Below are 21,712 nucleotides of genomic sequence, written 5' to 3' on the forward strand. Positions count from 1 at the left end.
TACATAAACAGCCAAGATATATTTATTTTTCAGTATACTTTTGCTATAAAACCACTGATGGACATTAATAGGCTCCGTTACATTTATTGGTTAGGTTATTAGGCAGCAAAAGTCCATCTTATCTTAATTTTTCACCGAAGTTCTTCGTGTACCTAGCATAAATAATGGTTCTAACGGTTTGGCGAAACCCTCTGTCTCTTTCTCTCTAAAGGCTAATGCCAAATAAAGTACCAAATTCTTTTTCCAGAGGCGTTTTCCCGCACCTTCAGTCGTGTGAAGATAACCTATAACCCTCAGTATAGTACGGTGATGACGTTCTACAACGCCATTGAAAAACCGGTGGACATCTACCAAAAGCTTGGTGTGAGAAGATACTTCAAGGTGTATCTCGTGGCGCTTAAGCCGAGATACCGGCATCGAGGTAAGTTTAACAAACTACTTAATTCTTCGTCATCATCTTCATCACCATTATGGTCTATATTCGTCCCACTGCTGGGCATAACCCTCTCAATTATCGAGATTTTAGCCTATAAGTAATATACGTTTCACAGTAGGGTACAGATTTTCTGTCAGTATGAGAGCGCTTGTTCGTAGCCGTAGTTCCCACCACGCGGGCTCAGTGCGGATAGGGAACTTCACGCACACGATTAAACTCACTTACTGCTTGATTAGGTATCTGTGTTTATTTTAGCGCTTTTGGCCTTTGGGAGAGGCCAGAGTCACGTAATGAAGAGAGCTATGCTCGGAGTTTCTTTGCGTGGTAGAATTCGATTTTGGATTCTATCACCGTCCCAAAAAAACACACGTCTTCCCAGATAAGCTAGATCGATTGTTCGTCCTCTAAAATTCAAACATAGCAAATATTATTTAAAACGTTTCAGCTGTTTCCTAGATCCCCGAAGTAGTGAAATAAATATACAAGAATTAGGTAGTTAGGTAACTATTTATCAATAGAAGTAAGTACGTTTACTTGGTTAGTAATTTACTTTTGGTAAGATTTGATGATATTAAACACGGGGATAATCATTTTTGTTGATAATTAAATTCAGGACAAATTAACAGAATGTGATGTCCACTGGTTTAAGGGATTAATTTGATAATAAAAAAACGAACTTTGTGAGTAGATACAAACTGATCTAAGTAGACGTTCACTCGCCACAGGTGTATTTTGTACGTTAGAAAAATAAACGTGCCATTTTTGTACTTCGTACTATGGAAATGACTGCTTAGGTTTTTATGCGTAAGGAATTAAAAGGTTTTAGGCTTGAATTTAATAATTATGAATTAAAGCTGTCACAAAAGGAATCTGAGGTAGTTAGAATATTATTCTGCATAGCTTTATTAGATGTATTGGAGCAGATCAAGAGCAGATTGACGTAAATCAAATACTCGTATATGGAATCGAATGATATATTATATTGCATTATTATAAGTAAGTATTAAGTGTGGCCTGGCGGGCGTATATTGTTTTACTTTATATCTTTCTTGTTTTTATGACCTTAAAGGTAAATATTTGGGTAATCAATAATTATAAATTATAATGTTTGTTTTTTTTTGGAAATCTGAAAGTTGTACCCATTTTCACTTTTTTTTTAATGTATGATGACCAGATAGTCCCAATGGAAGATCAGCGCCGTTCGCAAGACCGAAAACTGCTAACTGGCTGATTTGGGACTATTTATGATAACATCATAGTACATGTCGGATCTCTCGATCTAATTGACAGAAGTGGCAATCCCCGGTTTGAGTCTTGGCTGATTCAACAGATATCCATTGCGGTTTGCGGTACAGTGAGGCAATCTATCCCAGCCTATATACGTCCCACTGCTGGACACAGGCCTCGTTTCAAAATGAAGGCTTTGGCTGTAGTTCCAACGCAGGCCTGTGCGGATCGGGAATTTCACACACCATTGATTTGCACACCGGTATGCACGTGTCCTCACAATGTTCTTCCTTCACAAAAAAGCTCACGGTAAATTCCAGATGTAATGTCGCATAAAAATTCTGAAAATCTTAAAACCTGCCTGGGTCACGACTCTCTGCTTGAAAGGCCACAAGTCAAAATAAGCTATCACGACTTTTTCAATGTAAACTTAATTTTCGTGAAAAAAGTTCAGTATCTAAAAATATACATCAAATCGTTCCCCACCGTTAAAATACTGCCTCCTTATTTCAGGGGTGACCTAACTCTGTTCGCTCGACGGAATCCAAAAAGATTTAGGGTCTAATAATTTTAGGTATTTTTACAGGCAATCTTTCTGTTTGACTTGCCTTCTTGCACGCATCAGATGTTTTAACTTCTTATTTTAGAAGCAAGAGTTTTTACCGTTTTACACTTTTTTTTGTTAGTTTTTAGGTTTTGAAACATCGAGGTAATTATTATTTATTCGTTACGTTAAGCTTGATAAGTCTCAAGTGTTGTAAAAGTTATGAGTGAAAATCATGAAAGTTTCAAACAATATTGTTTTTGGATTAAAAATAATAGGTATATTTCCTGCTGCAGGCCAGTCATATCTATTTAGTGATAGAAATAGTTCAAATCGCAAACATCTTTTTTTGGTTTTTTAGTATGATGTTAGGACCACTGTCTATCCATACTAATATTATAAATACGAAAGTGTGTGCGTGCGACGGATCGACGTGATTTTTGACATAGAGATAGTTTATGGGCCATAGAGTGACATAGGCAACTTTTTATCCCGGAAAAATGCACAGTTCCCGAGGGAACAGCGCGCGATAACCGAATTCCACGCGGGCGAAGCCGCGGGCAAAAGCTAGAAGTACTTATTTAATTCATGATTGCAGCTTTCTAGGGAAAATAGTGTGGTGATTTCCTTTGTTTTCCACGAGTTTGTAGTGGCAATGAGGGCTAAAAGACAGGCCAAATGTCGCTAGATTGCATTAGTATCGTAAGGTTTTTTGACGTTACGGTCTTGCTTGCAATTGGGTAATATAATAACTAAATGAGCCAATTTCAAGCAAAACCGTAACGTCAAAAAAAACCTCACGATACTAACACCATCTAGCGATATTTCGCCTGTCTTATAGCCCTCATTTAGAGTGCTTAGGTCCCTTAGTCGCCTTTTACGACACCCACGGGCAAAGATCATCATCATCATCAGCCAGAAGACCACTGCTGAGCAAAAGCCTCCCCTTAGAAAGCCACAATGAACGACAACTGACTAGCCACGGGCAAACGGTGGATGCAAGGGACTACTTGCACCCACCGGTTCTCCGTAATTCTCACGACGGCGTCAGTCTAGACCCACTAAATAGTGGAGTCCTGTCGACGCTTCGTCTTCCAGATTTAGGTCACCACTCGAGGACTATTCACCCCCAACGGTTATTTGTTCTTCAAGCCATGTGGCCCGCCCATTGCCACTTGAACTTGCATATTCTTCGTGCGAGTTATGTCGATGACTTTAGTTTTTCAGCGAATTCCCGTACGGGAAGAGATTGGGCCTGTCCTATTTTAAAACTGGACACAGATATGGTCGGTACGCGATAAAAACATGACATGACGCATAATGCATGGCCATGCGTTTATGTTGAAACATATGGCTCTAAGTAATTCTCTTCAGACACTCTGATTTTAATATTCAGGCCATAAGCATTGTCGGACGCTTCTTTATATCTGACCATTCATTTCTATTGCTACTGTTTGCATATATCGATGCCTTGCTCGCCCATAAAGCTAGCATAATATTATGCCTTCATTTTATATGTCGAGGAGTGTTTTTTTGCTAGGTTCGCAGGTTTCTATAGAGATCATATGAGTTAGAAATCAAGTTTGTATGTTATTGGGAAATACTGCTATTTTTTCCGTCAAAGGGAAATTGCCACAAAGGAAGTACTTCGGCTCTCTGTTAATGTCTGTACAATCTCATCAAAACAAATTATTCATTGGTAAACAATGATCATATTAGAAGTAAAATAAAATCGTTTTTTCATGCTCCAGACCGGATTTGAACCAGTATATTTTGGCTGTACACGCCGAGATGCTATCAAGTGCATGAACGCTTGTAAAAACAAATAATATTTGTATGAAACGTTTGTTACTCTTTCACACCAAAACAGATAAATGTTTTGAATGAAATCTGATATGTAGATAGCTGAAAGCGTGAATTAACATACAGGCTGCTTTTTGTCCCGATATGTCCAAGGGATACAACCCTGAAACTTAACAGCTAAGTGTTGAAACATAGAAGTTTTCACGGGTGTTCGTTTTGCAGCGTAAATTAAGACCAATTCATAGCATAATATGGATTTAATAGTTCGCATAAGCGAAGATGCGGGTAGAAGCTAGTCTTAATAGTTTTTGCTGTCAAACAGTTAACCTGTTCTTCCAGGAATTGCCAAGGAGATGCTAAAGGCGGCTTTCCTTCTAGCAGCGAGTGCCAACATCCCCGCTGTGGCTGGCATATTTACCACTGGCAATATGCACAAGAAAGCGGAAGAGTTGGGTTTCGAAAAGTATAACGAGATATACTATGTCAGATATCTAATTAACGATGAGGTGAGCTGTATTGCCCGTTTAGGCTACGTTTCGTGTTGCTAGGAATGCGTTTGTCATTAACCAAAACAAACGCTTCATTTACCTATCCTCGCTCCGCTGAGCTGTTTTCGCTAGAGTTGTGCTGTGCGGGGATAGATAAATTAAGCATTTCTATTGGTTCATGACTAAAGCCGCATTTACATCTGTCGTGTTGTGACGTGACGAATCAGAACGGTATCGGTTTCATCATGCATTTTATATGGTTGCGATTTATACATTTCGGTATTTTGTCCCTTACGCTAATTGAGACTTCCACCATCGATATTATTTATTAAGTGTATGATGGTCACTCTACAGTTAAAAATGTGAGGGTTTTATTTTTTAAATGATTGATTATGTACGATCCATTATCAATTATTCAGGATGTAGGGTTGGTTTTGACAACATGACAACATGAGTTTCCCGAATCACCCAGAATTAGTTATGAGTATAAGTGAGAATCACAAAAGTTAAAAAAAAAACATTATAATCGGAATTCCCAACAGATTGTCTTCTGGGATACGGGCCTCGGGAATTACGGGGCTGCCCTCATGGCATACCGGTTACCTAATGTCGAGGAACCTCCGGAATTGAAAAAGCAACAGTCCTCGAGGTTCAATGTACAGTTGGAGAACATTGAAGGCGATGACAATGATTGATACAGATGAATTAAAGATAAAAAAGTCCAAAACTGTTTGATGGTATTTGTAACAAAATTATGGATGATACAAGGTGAAAATTTTAGTATGCTGAAAACTTCACATACCCCAATAGTCTTTTTTATTTTAAGTTAGATTGTTGTTATTTCTTTTCTATTACCTTAACAATTTTAAAAAATATTCGTGTAGTTTGCTGTGTACTTCATTTTTAACTTTACGCTCATAATTTGTACTTCTCAGTATTGAGCTTCGCTGTTTTTATTAAAAGAAAATTAATCTGACAGAAAAACGGCCAGTATTGAAAAGTAATTTTAATTTAGCACACACAATCTGCTTTAAAGTACCTAGTGTATGCGATTCTACTTTTGTTCCTGAACAAATTTTCTGATTTTCAGATATTTAATTAACATCTTGTATATGTGGAACAGTAAATAAATGCAGAATAGGACGTTAATACCTTATACATATTGCTGCTGTGCTGTACACAAGTACAGTAGGTACCTACAAACCTGCGCTACGCGGCTGTGCTGTTTTTGTACTTTCATACATCGGCAAAAATGTAGCATTTAATTTACGTAGAAAGTACTGTTTTTAATTATTATTTCTCTGTTGTTGCACTATTGTTTATTATGTTGTTGAATCTGCTGCAACTTTTAGGTCACAATGTCCATTTGGATGTTGTGACCATTCAACGACCGATTCTGATAATAAGTGACAACATTATGGTAACAAATAATATCAAGTGGTTATTGTATTTTGATTATGTTGACTCTTGTGTTATATGCACGTGTTTTTGGTGCCATTTTTACGTTATATTTATTACATTTAAATAAATTTTTACTCGATACATGCTTATTTAATTGGATTGATTTCAAACCAGAAGAATTTATGAACTCTCTGTGCCGGGAAAATGACGACTACCTAAAGAGAATACAAAAATAATTTGAAATCGCAGATTCTGTTGACTGAAAATAATTTAAAATCTATTTTTAAAGTACTTAAATAACTAATAACCGGATTTAAGTACTCAATTTCCCTGGAGGTTTCTAAATAAACATGAAGTGCGTAAATAAATTTAATAATTATTCTTTAAAATAAGTTACTAGTATTACATGCGTTTTTTGCTGTAGATAATATACTTTTTAGCTACGATGGTATAGAGAAAAATTAGCTTAGGTTAGAATTTATTTAAAAAAATGGATTATTCTAAAGGCAGGTTTATTGAAGTAAAAATATCCTAAAAATAAATTTATTATATACGATTCGCCCAAGTCTTATCCCTCCCGAAGAGTGCCCATAAGGCTGGCTTCATATTTCTGCGCTGCATTGTGATCCCAATACGGTTGAGCGAGAAATACACCAGCCATGGTCATTGGTCATTTCACGTATTTTTTTTTAGGTAAGGTTATTAAACTAGACGAAAGGAAACAACTCTATGTGAACTCATTGCTTTAATTTTATGGGTAAGTACGGCAAGTAAATTTCTTCATTCATTTAGCAGTTTTTTAGCCCCTATATCAAGTTTACATTAAAGTTTGTACGAGTAAAGATATCTATTTTCACAATAATTTCTTACGCATAAACAACCTTATACTAGTGGAAAATACTGGAGACATGTTTTAGTTTAAATCCGTATTTTGTTTCAAAGCTATTAATAATCATCATTTTAACAGATAAGATAAAAAGTAGAAGTTCTGTGAGCTCTACTCTCGCGAGTTTTTATAAAAAAGAGCCAAAATATTACTATTTTTTTTACCATTTTGGAAAAAAAAAACAAAAACGATAAAAAAACTACATGTATTTATTTATTTTATTATCATAGGACACTTGAAACCAATTGACTTAGTCCCAAACTAAACAAAGCTTGTACTATGGATTCTAGGCAATGGACAAAAACATACTTATATAGATAAAATGATTTGCTTTTAATTATTATTATTGAATTGAATTCTAATTTGACATTCTAAATTTATTTTTTTTATTCTGGCTGACAATTTATTGTAATAAGATTTTTTTTGTATACATTTGACGATCCTTTTGTGAATTTCTTGTAATTTAACTGACATGTGTTTATAATGTATTTTTTCAAAAGGTAATAAATAAATCTAATCTAATCTAATCTAAATACATACTTGAATACCCGACCCGAGAACAAATATTCGTATTATTCATACAAATATCTGCCTGGCCGGGAATCGAACCGGGATCTCAAGCTTCGTAGTCAGGTTCTCTAACCACTTATCCATCCGGTCGTCAATTATCTAACGTACCTACTCACAAAATTTCACGAGACTTAGGCCCAAAACATACGGTGAAACGGCGTAGGAACCAGTTGGACGCGGGTAGTGCAAGACCGATCGTGGTGGAACTCTTTCAGGAATGCTTTTGTCCAGCAGTTGACGTTTATCTTGCTGCTGATTTGATGATGATGAATTGCTTTATGTTATAGTACTTGTACTATAAGTTAAGTCCAGTTGAGACTTGCAAAATCGTGCAAGTTGCACGTTGTGTGCGAAGCTGTAATACGAACGACGTATGAAATGGTTAAAGTGCCCCTGCTATGTAATGCAACTTGCACAATTTTTCTTGCAAGTCTAAACTCGGCTTTACGCTCTGTATAGCGTAGTGCTTTGTAATGTGTATGAAATCTTCCATCATCTAGCTGTCCCTATCGTTTCTAGGGTTAATGAAGGAGATGCTCAAGTCAGCCATCCTGCTCTGCGCTGGCGCGCACGTGCCAGGGATCTCGGGCATCTTCACAACTTGTCGCCAGCAGCAAATCGCCGAAGAACTGGGCTTCCAGAAGTACCATGAAATATTCTATGACAAGTACAAAGTAGAAGATGAGGTGAGTGCATATTGGGGTATTCCCTCTTGTGCCTCGTACCTCGCTGTTTCACCATGTTCTTCTGAGGCCGTACGCTTCGAGTGCTCATGCTGTTTCACCATTTCTTTCTACCTTCATTCTGTATTATTTGACAGTGAAGCAGTACTCATAAAGGCCTCGTCTTTCTCCGTTCAGTCGTTTATGGCTCGAAATCGTGCCGTCACCTTTTTTAGGGCCTACGGGCAGGGGCTCCGGTACCCGTCGCAAGGAACCCAATTAGTGGTGATTTGGCCCAGTGATTCGGATTATCTGACAGGCATGTCTTGCCCATAGTCCTAATTAATTTGGTGATCTTCATTTCCACATTGAGAATTTGAGTTTTGGCCAAAAATAATTTCAATATGTTTTTGCAGGAGGTTTTCGTTGATACGGGCGCCGGGAACTACAGCGCTGCGTTGATGGCTTACCGCATTCCAGAAGTTGAAGAGATACTGGAAGTTGAGTCGCAGCATTCGTCTCGATTCAATATACAGACCATAGGAGACGGGGATCAAGGAGAATAAATAATCGCATTCATTATCATCATCATCATCCACTGTTGTATAGACCTTCCCCATAGACCTCCAATTGCTTCAGTTGGATGCGGCCTGCATTCACCGTAAGCCCGCGATTTTAATCAGGTCATCCGTCCAAATCGTTGGTGGTCATCCCACGCTACGCGTGCTGATTCGCGGATCTCCATTCGAGAACTTAACGGACCCAACGGCCATCTCTTCATTTCTAATTCGATGTCGTCAAGAAACCCCGAGCTTAGCTCTCTTCATAGCTCGCTGAGCAACTCCGAGCTAAGTGCAGATAAGATAAGTTACAAGGTTTATCTTGTCATAGAACTTAGCACAACCTTAATAAGTATAGACAGACATTTTATGGAATAGTTGAGCTGGCACTTCACATTTATAGACTTTTGAATTTCATATATCGCTACAATACAGTAACAAAATAAAAATAAAAAACGAAAATTGGTCTATCCTCGATTTTCTTTGTGGTTTGGGACTTAGATTAGATATATATCAATTAAAAAAACTAATTATTTTTAAAAGTCGCTGAACTATAATGTTGTTAAGTTTGACGAGAGTATGATCTATGTTTTATTTATTTTCTCATATTACAGGCCACACCCGGTATAGACCGAGGTGACGAAACTTAGCTGTATCTGAGCTACTTGACAGAACGTTCCCTTTTCTAACCTTCGCCCGTAACTTAGTTTAACTACGAATTAGACCTTTTTATTATTGCAACAAATTTTACGAGCCAACTGGACAACTCTCGTATCTTAAAAAGAATTTTACGATATGGCCATAAAAACGGTAATCGCTGGACGTAGGGATGGCGAGTGTTTTTGAAAAAAATCTATTCCCGACCACATCACCATGCTCTTTAGGGTTCCGTACCTGAAGAGTCCAAACGAAGCTCTATTGCTATCACTCACGGGTTTGGTCATATTTCGTTCGTTCGTTTTACAGCCTAATGGTTGGAGCTACAATCTTGAAATTTTCACAGTAGAAGCATCTTGTTAACTCAGTGGTATACAAATATACATTTAAGTAAAACATATCAAAAAATATGTTTTAATGTTTTATGGGCGAAAAATATAGAGTGAAAATATATTGAATAGGATACGGTCCTTTACAGCTTGTTGAGAAAATAAATACCACATTTTTTGTTTAAAAATATATTTGAAAACAAAGGAATAAGAGACCACCAAAGTCAGGTTGAAGTAGTTCACTTCCCACTGTCTTAATGAACTTATAATTTGACGGTAGTGTTTATAATTATGTATATTTTATTAACAAGTAAATATTGATGAAGATTTTTTTTTAATTCCATATTTGTGTATTTTTTGAAATCGGCTGAATTAATGACTCCACACTTCGTATATTTTGCTAAGAAGCCAGGCTTTGCGGCACTACGTCTTTATAGATACGGCCGTTTAAAGCATACCATAATTTGACTTAACCAAAAAATTTGTACGGAACTCTGGTTGCGCGGGTCCGAGTCGCATTTAGCTAGTTAAACCCACCCTATTATGTAATACCTGTACTTGAACGAACATGACTGACATTGTGTGAATAATTAATAAAATCTATTTCCGGGTAAATCGATTCATTGCCATCCCTAGTTGAACGAATGGCAATTCTGTTCGTACCATCTTCGGCAGTTAAAGCTACAGGTGCTGTCGCCGGTTTGGCACGAAATTAAATTTTAAATTGCTCATTTGGATGCGAGAGGTTGGCAGTGCCTTTTTGCTTTGTAATTTGGATCGTGCATTGGATTAGTTAGCTGTTTCAGATTTGAGAGTTTGTAGTTGTTTCTGTTAGTGGTTTTGCGAAGTTTTATTGCGGTTAAATTAATTGTAAGTACTCTGTGATACTCGAATGCGGAGTCCCAGATTCAGTCATGCATTAACTTTGAAGTCTCGGTAAACTACTCGCATGCCGGATGCCTAATCGATGGTCTGAGGCCTTATTGTCTAAAGCAGTTAGAATCACAACCGATTTCACCACTTCTTTCTGTTACACGGTATAAAGGTCATAGCTCATTAGAGCCACCTGGCACCCGACCAGCTACGCCTCGACTTTCGGCGTCCACTCTTTGTCGACGGTTGGTCCACGGGTGGACGCCGCGTTGACAACGAGTGGACCTCGCGTGGTCAACGAGTGAACGTCGCGTGGTCGACGAATTTCCGAGTAGTCTATTATCAGTTCACGCGAGGCAAGCGGTCGAGCAGCGAGCTATCACCGAGCGGTCTACTCGCCGTCAGTGTGTAAACACGAGCGAGCGAGGCGACCCGGTGACGCTACGGAGTTGATGTAATGAGCGCATGCATACAAATCTATTAAAGAATATTAACCGCTCGCGGCTAGGCAGCGCTGATCGGATGCCGGGTGGATCTAATGAGCTGTGACCTTAAGACGAGAATAGAAAGATGGTGAATCCATCGCAAACGTCAGCGCATTAAATAATACGGCCTCTGGTCAAAAATGCTGGAAAAGTGGATGAGGAAGACACAAGGCTGAAAGAAATGGCGTGCAGTGCTGGAGACGTACAGTCAGTATTGAGTGACGAGACTGAAGAAGAAGAGACTCTGTGAATGGAAAACTAGGGTGGCCTAGTGGCCTATGGCCTCTCAAGCAGTGGATCGTGGGTCCTAACTACTTGACAGATTTTGAGATACTTGTACAAAGGCGTACTTATTCCTTTAAAGGATCTCTACCAGTCAACCCTTGAGTGGATGAGAGGACTTTTATTATTTTTTTGATGCAGCCGGGACTTTATAATTAAATATTTACTGGTACAGATCAAATTCGAAAGCCAATCAGTATACAACAAGTTTACTAAAGCTTATTGCGATAGGCGCTTTGTTCCAAAGTTTTTTAATGAACCTTCCGGGTTCCTTTTATAAAAATAACTTATTAAATTTAACTTTGACGCTGATAGAGATCAGAATCTCATTACAATCGTCTGTTGATGCCGATCGGTTTTGACGACAGTTTGTATACTGAAACGGCGAAGGGCTGGAAATTATTTGTATACTCATCCATACTAATATAAATGCGAAAGTGTGTGTTTGTATGTGGGCCAATCAACTTTTTTACCGACACTAATCTGTCCGCGACATTTTTCAAACAAATGCAGATTTTTGTAAATTAACATGTTTTTTCTGTAATTTAATAGATGGTGTACATAAATACATGCCATCCTACGTAAGTTAAACCTATTAAACCGTGAAATATCTTGTTGAAAGTACGATTTTTTGGTAACGCCAGAGACAATTTTGGTAACGCAGGAGACGCTCAGTGTCGGTAAATTAGTTGATTGGCCCATGTTTGTGTGTGTTGTATGTTTCACTTCAAAACGAAGCGACGGATCGACGTGATTTTTGGCCTAGAGATAGTTTATGGGCCAGAAAGTGACATAGACTACTTTTTATCCCGGAAAATGCACAGTTTCAGAGGGAACAGCGCGCGATAACCGAATTTCACACGGGTGAAGCCGCGGGCAAAGGCTAGTATTAAATAAAAGTTAATCCGGATAACTCACGACTTAAATAGAGATTAGCTCGACATTCTATAACTCAACGCCGTATTTAGATTCCAAAAAAGTTACCAAAGATGGCCGAACGTCACTGTCACAAGTGTCATTGTCATTGTGATGCTCCAGAGACCAACCCAAACAATCCCAAAAAATAGTCTTATAATATTTTGTTTTTATTTAGACCAATTTAGACCTTAAATGGGTACCGGCAACAGAAAACTATATAGATAGATAGATAGAATATTTCATTTCTGCTAAGAGTTACATTTTTAATTAGGGTTCCGTATTCAACTAGGAACCTTTATTTACATTTGTTGTGCCAAACTACAGAGCAGTTTGTCGGCACTTTAGCTCTTGGTTTATGAAGTTACAAATCTCAAGTAACGCTCAACATATGATGTTAGTATTAAAGAGATGATATGGTTAGTGTTATATTATGACTTAAGACTATAAAAAAATATTGTTACAAAATCTCTAGGAGCAACGCGACGCACGCATGTGTGTTAAAGATTTATTAGTTTTACTACTTTGTTAGGTTAATAATAGTTCCCTTAAATATCAGTACTCAGCTTATAAAATAACCTTTTAAAATAAGAAAACTAAAACCTTTCTACTAATCTCGCACTAAATGTATGGGATGGGAGTCTTTGATGTCAAAATTATGGATATTTCTCTTTTTAATGATGTTAGTGATGTGAAAGTTAATGATGTGTGACGAACGACTACACCCTGTATGTGTATATGCTGGGATGATGATGATGATGAGACGCTTGTAATAAAAAATGAAACGATTTGGATTCAAAACTTTGAACCAAACCTCTTAATCGACGTGACAAAGGTCGGACAGGGCTGCACACGGCAAGCAAACAATTAGCACAGCCCTAACAAATGGAGTGACGCTTAACAAAGTAAATACTCAATCGCACAGCCGTCAAAGTGGTTGCGGCGCCTTTGAGAGACACAAGTTTGGTGTTAGGGTTGCCACTAAGTACCTTCATAATTTTTTTTAGTCTGCGCTTCCAGCAGACATGAATCAGTAGAAACGCTTTACCTAATATGTAACCGGCTAGCCGGTCGGAGAAATGAAAAGGCGTGTGGTTACAAAATAAAATATAATACAAAAGAAAAAATTATACAATTATTTCAGTCAGCACTGCTCTTGTAGATAAATTTAAAAAAAACACTGGCCTGAGACTGTAGGATAGGTAGGAAACAGGGCAGGGTGTTGAGGTAGCCTCGAAGCGTCCAGTCGCGACGGCGATCTGCTCCGAGGCAGCAAGAACGAGAGGAAGTGGAGATGATGATTTGGATTCAGCAGGAAAAAAGAAGGGCTGGAATGAAACACCCTGCTTTACTGCTTGCTTGCAGCACCCATCCAAGCCTCGTTTTAGTGTCGGACCAGCGAAAGAGAGCCAAACGAGACTTTGATTAGGTTTTACAAAATGTACACAAGAAATAAATGTTAGAAGTAGATATAATAATATTTACAATACCTGCAATAGTGGCAGCCCTTATATTACAAGTAGTAGTCAGTGAAATAGCTATCACCGAGTAAATAATTATTATTTTCTTGTAAAGAAAATCAAATTTCGGCTCACGTCTTGCCAAATAGTAGAGCCAATCACAGGAAAAAACAAAAGAGTATCAATAATTTTAGAATTTAGATTTTTTTCTTTTGTAAGTTGCGCACCGCGGAGGTTTGCCATGTTACAAATACTCGCACAGCACAGCAACTAGTGCAAACGTAGCCTTATAGGTACTTTATTAGGACAAAGAATATAATAAGGTGCTTACGAAGAGAATCACATAATCATCAACATTAAATAAATAAATAAATCATCATCATCATCAGCCCGAAGATTTCCACTGCTGAACAAAGCCCCTTAGAACGTCACAATGAACGAAAACTTTTCACTTGCATCCACCGGTTGCCCGCAACTCACGATACGTCGTTAGTCCACCTGGTGGGAGATTTGCCAACGTTTCGTCTTCTGGTATGTGGTCGCCACTCGATGACATTTCTCCCCCAACGATCATCTGTTCTTCGAGCGATGTGGCCCGCCCATTGCTACTTCGCCATGCATATTTTTAGCTATGTCGGTGACTTTAGTTCTTCGACGTATTTCTTTAATGAAATATCAAGTTGAAAATGACCGTTTTTCTTTTTACTGTCTGTAAGGTACCACCTAAATTTGGTATTTTGTACCTTCATGGAAATTTCTTGCTACATTTTATAACTTTATTTGTCCGTTTTGTATTCTCATTTATGAGATTTTCTTCGCAAACTTAAAATTGGTTATTTTTAATAGAGGACACCTGTTTGTTCGAGAACCAAAGAAAGGTACCATCATCCAAATAAGTGGTCTATCAATTTTTAAACAAGTTCCTATCAAATTATGTAACATGTCGTTAAAGTCGAACTTTCAAGTTGACAGACACGTTTATTGGCATTATTGTTTTATGAAATGCAAACGATTATCAACTTTAGGGTGGTAGACCACATATATGGTGTAATAAGCCCTTTGATGTACTCTATATGTGACTGATGTTTATTGAATCCTGGACATGGCTTAACCTACTTAATACTACACTTAACTTGTGGTAACGCTATGGTGATTTAACTTAAATTAATTTATGGCCTTGTGATCGTGAATCGTCTAGTGGATAGGAACCTACCTTATGCCCAGTAATAACCTAAGTGCTTTTATTTGAGAATTAATTTGAAAAGCCTACAGTTGTGTTTCTAATGTTATAATTAATTAAGCAGTACCTAACTTCGTGATAATTTTGACTCTAGATTGAACTCTACTGAACTTTAGGGTGAAACTTTAATTACTGAGATGTGAATTTAGATATACTAGTATGTTTAGACTGGATGGTTCTAGAAATGGATCTTTCAGGTTACCTAGAATAATCAGTTTGGAAAAATGAGAGGAAATATTTTCACTACGGATAGAGTTTGTGTTTGTATTACTTCTGAATCTATTTTGACTTAAAACTAAGTTTAATACCGGGACCTAAGGTCCCGGAAGGACGCTAACCTCCTTGCCCCTTCGTCCTTAATCCAATCGCACACCAGAGCAATATATCTCTATGGATATGTCAAGTTGTGATTTTACTAGACTAAGCACTAACTTTCGGTGCATTCAAATCAAAGTATGGAAATACAAACACAATGTTTTGTAACAAGTTGAATCTAATTTTAGACTTATGGTTACTTATTCTATGCTTATATTAGAATACTCTATGAGATGCTTAATTATAACTTTGATAATTAGTTCAGGAATGAGTTTAGACACTACAGCTATTCATTTACTATAGGCACTAGTATCTCTTAATTTAGATTATGTCTTATCCATCTTAGATATATGGAATGTCTAATTTGACATAATTTTATTTTGGTATAATTACTAATCTCATAGTGACTTTCACTTATTTTAATGAGCTATCTACTTAGTCTAATTTTCTAGTTCTACCAGCATTTGGCGTTACCAGAGTAAAGCAGAAAGTAAGTACCGATTTCTATACTTTACGCCCAGAACACAAGCGTTAATAATAATCTAACTAGCTTATAACTAGATAACCCTTGGGTGTTCAAGATAACCTCTGTATTAGGTTTTGGACTCGTCTATGACTAGTTTTGTCTCAATTCATATATTTTAAATGAACAATAAACTGTTTCAACTATCAATCCTTAATCAATTATGTTTAAATCGAGATCGAATGAAAAGTACATAAATTTCCAGATAGACTGTTGCCTGGTATGTGTCAACGTAAGCTATCGACCGTAGTCAGGATTTCTACATCCGTTCACTCAATGTAAGTAGGTACGACAACTAAAACAGCTAGTATGTATTTATAACACGAAAGACTTGTATTTTAATTGATAGATGGTCCAAAACCCTCTACGATTTTATCTCTAACTTATTACTAGATATAATTTGATGAGATCTTAATCAAAAGTATGAATATGATGTTTGATATTAATTTTATCAAAACAAAGCTTATTTTAGCTGGCAATCGTAATTCAAATCGAAATTAGATGATAATTGTGTTAAATATTATTCAGTAAGTTATCTGGCATTTAATTGTCCATTTAGCTATGAGATCGTGTCATATCAATTCCCGCTTATTCATTATAGGAAAGACAGCTAAAATATGTTATTGTTATTTACTCTTAACAAAATGATCAAACCGTATTTTGGTTTTAAATTGAAGTCAACTTACTAATTTTAATAAAGTTATTCGTAGTCAAGTTCTTATGAACTAAGTTTTGTATAATGAAGTTTTGACGTAAGTACTTAAATAAATTTTATGTTTTATTTTATTTTCTTAAAATCTAGTTTATGCCTTAAAACTATGTGTGTGCGAGTTTAAGCTTTCCCTAGCTCTGTGTTGGAGTTTAGCAATTTGGAGGAAAACCCTCATAGGTGAACTAATTGTGTGGTGAGTTAAAAATAGTAACTTTTCCCGGTGTAAGGAAACGCTACTCTAGCTAAGCCCTATGAACTTCCCTACCTATATAGCCCTAATAAATCCTACAATTGTACTTTAAGCTTGCCTGAGGCCCCTACTCTCTGTCTGTGATTAGCAAAACTAGGGAATTAATCCCACATGTACATTTAGTGTAATGTAGAAATTCACGGTGCAATGAATTTCTTCTAATCTCCTATCAACAAAGATGGTGTGTATACCTGAAGCCCTATCGGTCCCTAAATGGTGCTGAGCTCCCAACTTTCCCGAAGGAAAGTCCCTATGACGGGGAGCCCCGCGGAACAGCAGAATACCTAACGTTGTGCATAAATACGTAAATAAATAGGGGACAGGAATTCTGAGTTTCTTAAGTACAAACCAAGCGTCAACAAGACACGCATTCACTTCGACGAGCGCTACTTAGTCGTTACAAAAGACAAACAGAATCCACTGGTGGCTGGTACGACAGTATTTTGCCGCTGAAGCCGCCACAGCTTCAGGAAGTGGAAGCCTATTTCGTCCACGGTTGTCACCGTTAGGTGTCAGACGATATAGACGGACTTAAAGCTCAACCAAGGTACGTTATGGAGGAACCAAAGTCATTTCCATTAAGTTGGGAAAAACACAGAAAAGTTATGGGTTAGTACAAAATATACGTAGGCTGAAATGAAACGCTATAAAACGATCACTCCACACTACAAGAACAAATAAGGAAACTTCACCGCCACAAGACCGCAAAGTTTCCCTCACACAGAGATTTTCCGAATGAAAATCAGCACTAAATATTTCACAAATAGTTAAAAACCAGAGAGTTAATCATTATTCCGCAGATTAATGATCAAGACCCCGACACTTTACTTCCTGAAGAAATACTCACATTTCTTGTAAATTAAAATTAATTCAAATTAAATAAAATAAAAAACCCCAATTAAAATTAATGAAATAAAATTACCCGATACTATTGACTCTAATTTGTTAACAAAATGGCGCACAGAAACTAAACCCCCGACTAGCAAAATAACGATGTTGACTCTACGAAATCTAAATCCATCTGGCTCCCGCCCTTTTTGTGTCACCTCTATTTATAGCTTCTCTCCCGGGACCTCTGGTATTTTCGCGCCAAGCGACCAAACGACGCCAAGCTTACCAAAGTCGACAACGTTGACATTGCCGCTCTCGCTTTTTCTTCTGCCAAATCTTTATCTCAAAATAGCCAAATTTTAACCGTAAAATTTATTTTTGAACTAAAATTTCCTATTTATCTTGACACTATCCTAGCTTAACTATTCTAGTAAATACGTTCCATTTTTATATTGTGCTACAACAATAATTTTCAATAAATATTTATATGTATTTGTCAAATACTTCAATTTTACCTCAACGTTTTAATTTTCTTAACCTATCTAACAATAATCTTACTTCTAATGATAATTTTCTACTTATTACTCCCTACACTCTTTGAATATAAATAGCCAATTACATACTTCTATTGTTCGTTATAAAATAGCTAATTTGCCTACAATTATAAACTGGTATCCCCAATTCGCGCCGTTTATTATAAGATCAGTGTGACAAAATATTTGTAATTTCGTCTTAACTAAATGTGTAATTACTCTGCTAATACTACTCCGTTTTGAATGAAAACTTAAATTAATAATAGATAATGAACCAATGATCTATACTACGATTACGTAATGCTTGCATTTTCGGTTTTTCTTAACTTATTTAGCTAATTTCGACAACTTGCCGTTTCCATGATGCTTCCGTTGATATTTCTTTAAATTAACATAATTATTAACATCAAATGTATCTAAGATCTACTGTAGACTAATACTAATGATTCTATTACTATATCAAGTCTATTTTTGATGAATTTGTGACCATATTTCTTGTTTTTAGATAAAATTTACATTTCCATTACCAAAAGCGACCTCTATAATTCCCACGTGAAACTAACTAAATAGCCTCTCAGGTTAATCTGCCGCTAAACCCAGTTCGGCATTAGCTCACTATTTTCCATGACGCCTACCATTAATTCCTCTAATTGACCATAGATGGCGTTTCTTTACATTAATTATTATACCCGAACAACACAATTCTAATCTCCAATTAAATTTAACATTTACTCATTAAATTGACTGCTAAATTATCCCTGCTTTAATTACATCGACATTCTAATCTCAATTACTCTTATTTAACTGTCTTTGTCGACATGTTTTTGTTTCGAGTTTCCATCAAACCTTCATAGATGGCCCCACTAACAATTTTCTACTAATTTATTCCCAGTGACGGTCGTGTGACACATCCGAACCGTTACAGCTTTTCCCCTTGATAGACTAAGAAGTAGTTAATATACAATTTAACGCCCGAATTGGTCTATCACACTTATGTCAATATTTAAAATTTAAAATAAAATTTTATTAGTCTTTATAATTGAAATGTGTTTTGTGTGGTGTGTTTTTAACCAAGCTAAGACTATCACTATTTCTAGCCTACATTTGAACCAGTGTTGAAACTCACAGATATGAACACAGTTACAATCCAGTCAGAATGTCTAAGACTCTGCGAAAGATCTTGGTTGTGAGGCAAGATAACTCTAGTAGTAAATCGTATCTCAGCTTCTAATAAAAGCATGATAGCAAGGTCTAACTATCAAGTCCTAGTAGAACTACGATTCTCTCCTTAAGCCCAGGCATTCCTTTCGATTATTCACTTACCAGAAGGTCAAAATGCCCAATCCATTTGCCTCCCAGTCCAGACTTAGCCTTCAATAATGACTTCCTAGTCTTGGAGCATGTGTAGTGTAAATTTTTAGTTCTGTCCACTAGTAGAGTACTAAAATCCTTGAACGCAGTCTACAAAACTGATTTTGCCTACTGGCCTATCCTAACACCTCCATCAAGAATTCTAGTTGTAAGTGTAATGTGTTCAATTATAACTACCAATAAATGATCCAATCATACTACAGAATTATTAGTTATTCAGGACCCTCATTTCCTTGACTATCTAATCATTCTCTTTCCAAAGCCCCTTACATGGCACTATCATAATACCTTCACTCTTTAATCCTTCACTAGTGGTACATCCAGTTTTTTTTTTTCCTTCTTACTCGCTGTCCTGTACAACCAACAACCCCAATTAGTTTAACTAGACATCTTTTGTTTTACTTTTAAAATTATTTCTTAACCCCTTTTTTTTCATTGATAGTTCCCATCAACATTATTTTTTCCTACCCTATCCTAATCATAAATATCCTTCCCATTTATCACCTTTTCCTACGTGTTTGTTTTTTTTTTTTCCAGGTACTTAAGCCTAATATATACATATCATAAAATCTACTCTTACTGTCTACATATTAACTACCAAACGCTTATAATATAATTTGCTAAAATTTCTAATACTACTGTAAATATTCTATCTACTTTTAAATTAGGTCATCAATTTAGATACCATAATAATTCTATTTCTACACTCTTAACTCAGCTCTAAGACATTAATTTGGCACAAAACCAACCCAAATTTACTTTTGCGTTTCGCACCCCTTTTTAATATCAGAATGCGTTTATTAAACCCATCTATTATTATAGTATCTAACTTGCTGGTAAATTTGACTACTCGGCATTAACTTATACTTATAATATATTTCTTCTCCTTTTCCCCTCTTTTTTGAAACTTTAACTTAGCATCCTTTACTCAATTTAAATTTATAAACTTAAGACCCTTTAAGATTCATTTCCGAACTGCAATCTATATATTTTTTTGTGAACTAACCATTACTCTTACTGTTAGCTACCGACCGTACGTCCGTTTGAGTCACCTCAAAACACGCAAATCCCGTTATAATTTTTCTACAATGTGACTAACTTTTCTTCTCTACGGCAACCTCTCAAATCAAATGTCAAATCCTCCTGTCAAAGCAAATCGTATCTTAATTATTGCCGTTTCAATAGACGCATTTTTAATTACATTAACGCTATGTTATTAAATTTAATTTTAAATTTGTACACTAATTATTAAGAAGCTAATCTGCGCGCGTGAAGCATCAAACTCTTCCTACTATCTCAACTTTAGATGCTTACTTTGGATACTTTGGTAACTAACTCAGTGAAACGCTGCGTGGTTCAATCGTTTGCAAGAGGAAAAGAATTATAATGTCTGTCACCAGATCCGATAAATTGTTGCTGAAATTTCCTTGTCCCTATGATCGCTGTCATGTCTCTTTATCTGTGAAATTGGGATCGTCGCGAAGAATGAAACCGAAGGTCCTGCTGTCCCACTAATGTACTTAATGAAATCTCTACTGTACCCCTCATCTTTTCTGACATCAACCGAAAAGCCGGAGCTTACAATCGCAAGGTGAATATCGTAATTTTTTTCTTATGTTTCTACCAATCTAAAATGTTGTTATTGTCCTAACCAAAATGTCAATGCTAACCGTCTACATTTTCTTTCAGATTCAACACAATAACGACATGGCCCACAACTCTGTAATAACTTTGGCGAATGACCACTCCGAGGAAAATAAACTTCTATTCTTTTAAACTTATATACAACTGGCGCTTACTCCCTTTTCCCTTCCAACATTATATAACATTTGTTCTAGTTAATGTAAATGCTGCAACATAAGGTTACACTATAATTTACTAGCTTTTAAGTTTAATTTTCCCTGCTTACAATTTTTTTTCTCAGTTAATAAATAATATTTAATATAGATCCTTAATCTAAGCTAATTTTATGTTAAATTAATTTTTCATTTCTATTTGTTTGTGTTTTAAGGGTGATTTTACTTTCAGAATTCCATACCGCCTCCCTCTATCGTTTCCCCTATTTTCTTACCAAACTTTACTTCATTTACCCCTCACAAGACCGCATAATTTTATTTCTATCTTAATTACCCTACTTGTCTTAATGTACTTAATTAAATTTATTTTAAACACCACTAGCATAATAACCAACAATTAACAAAAGCTAATCTAATTTAAATTTATCCACTAATTAATAAGCATTGTACAATGGTTTAACTGAAATGTCAACCTGTATTCTAATTAATCTCTATTTTTATTCTTTTATTTTAATTAATTTCAAACAGATACAACTTACTTTATCTAATTCAATATGTTTAAT

General features: G+C 36.3%; 1 protein-coding gene across 7 annotated transcripts in view; it reads left to right on the forward strand.

Annotated features, from left to right (window-relative positions):
- Positions 1–21,712, forward strand: part of LOC141440253 (uncharacterized) — a 56,679-nt gene that overhangs the window by 16,329 nt on the left and 18,638 nt on the right. The window contains exons 4-7 of one of the 7 annotated variants that reach the window (XM_074104716.1): positions 248–421; positions 4,350–4,516; positions 5,041–5,266; positions 5,589–5,972. The exons of 3 other annotated variants lie outside the window; for them this stretch is intronic. In XM_074104716.1, coding sequence (XP_073960817.1) covers positions 248–421; positions 4,350–4,516; positions 5,041–5,193 — 494 coding nt within the window. In that variant the 3' untranslated portion in view covers positions 5,194–5,266; positions 5,589–5,972. Of the gene's footprint in view, positions 1–247; positions 422–4,349; positions 4,517–5,040; positions 5,267–5,588; positions 5,973–6,592; positions 6,658–7,874; positions 8,042–8,433; positions 8,858–21,712 lie in introns of those variants that run through there. 3 more of the 7 variants (XM_074104714.1, XM_074104712.1, XM_074104718.1) reach the window with 3 other exon arrangements.

This window comes from Choristoneura fumiferana, chromosome 22 (assembly GCF_025370935.1).
Source record: "Choristoneura fumiferana chromosome 22, NRCan_CFum_1, whole genome shotgun sequence".
In the NCBI taxonomy this organism is placed as follows: Eukaryota; Metazoa; Arthropoda; class Insecta; order Lepidoptera; family Tortricidae; genus Choristoneura; species Choristoneura fumiferana.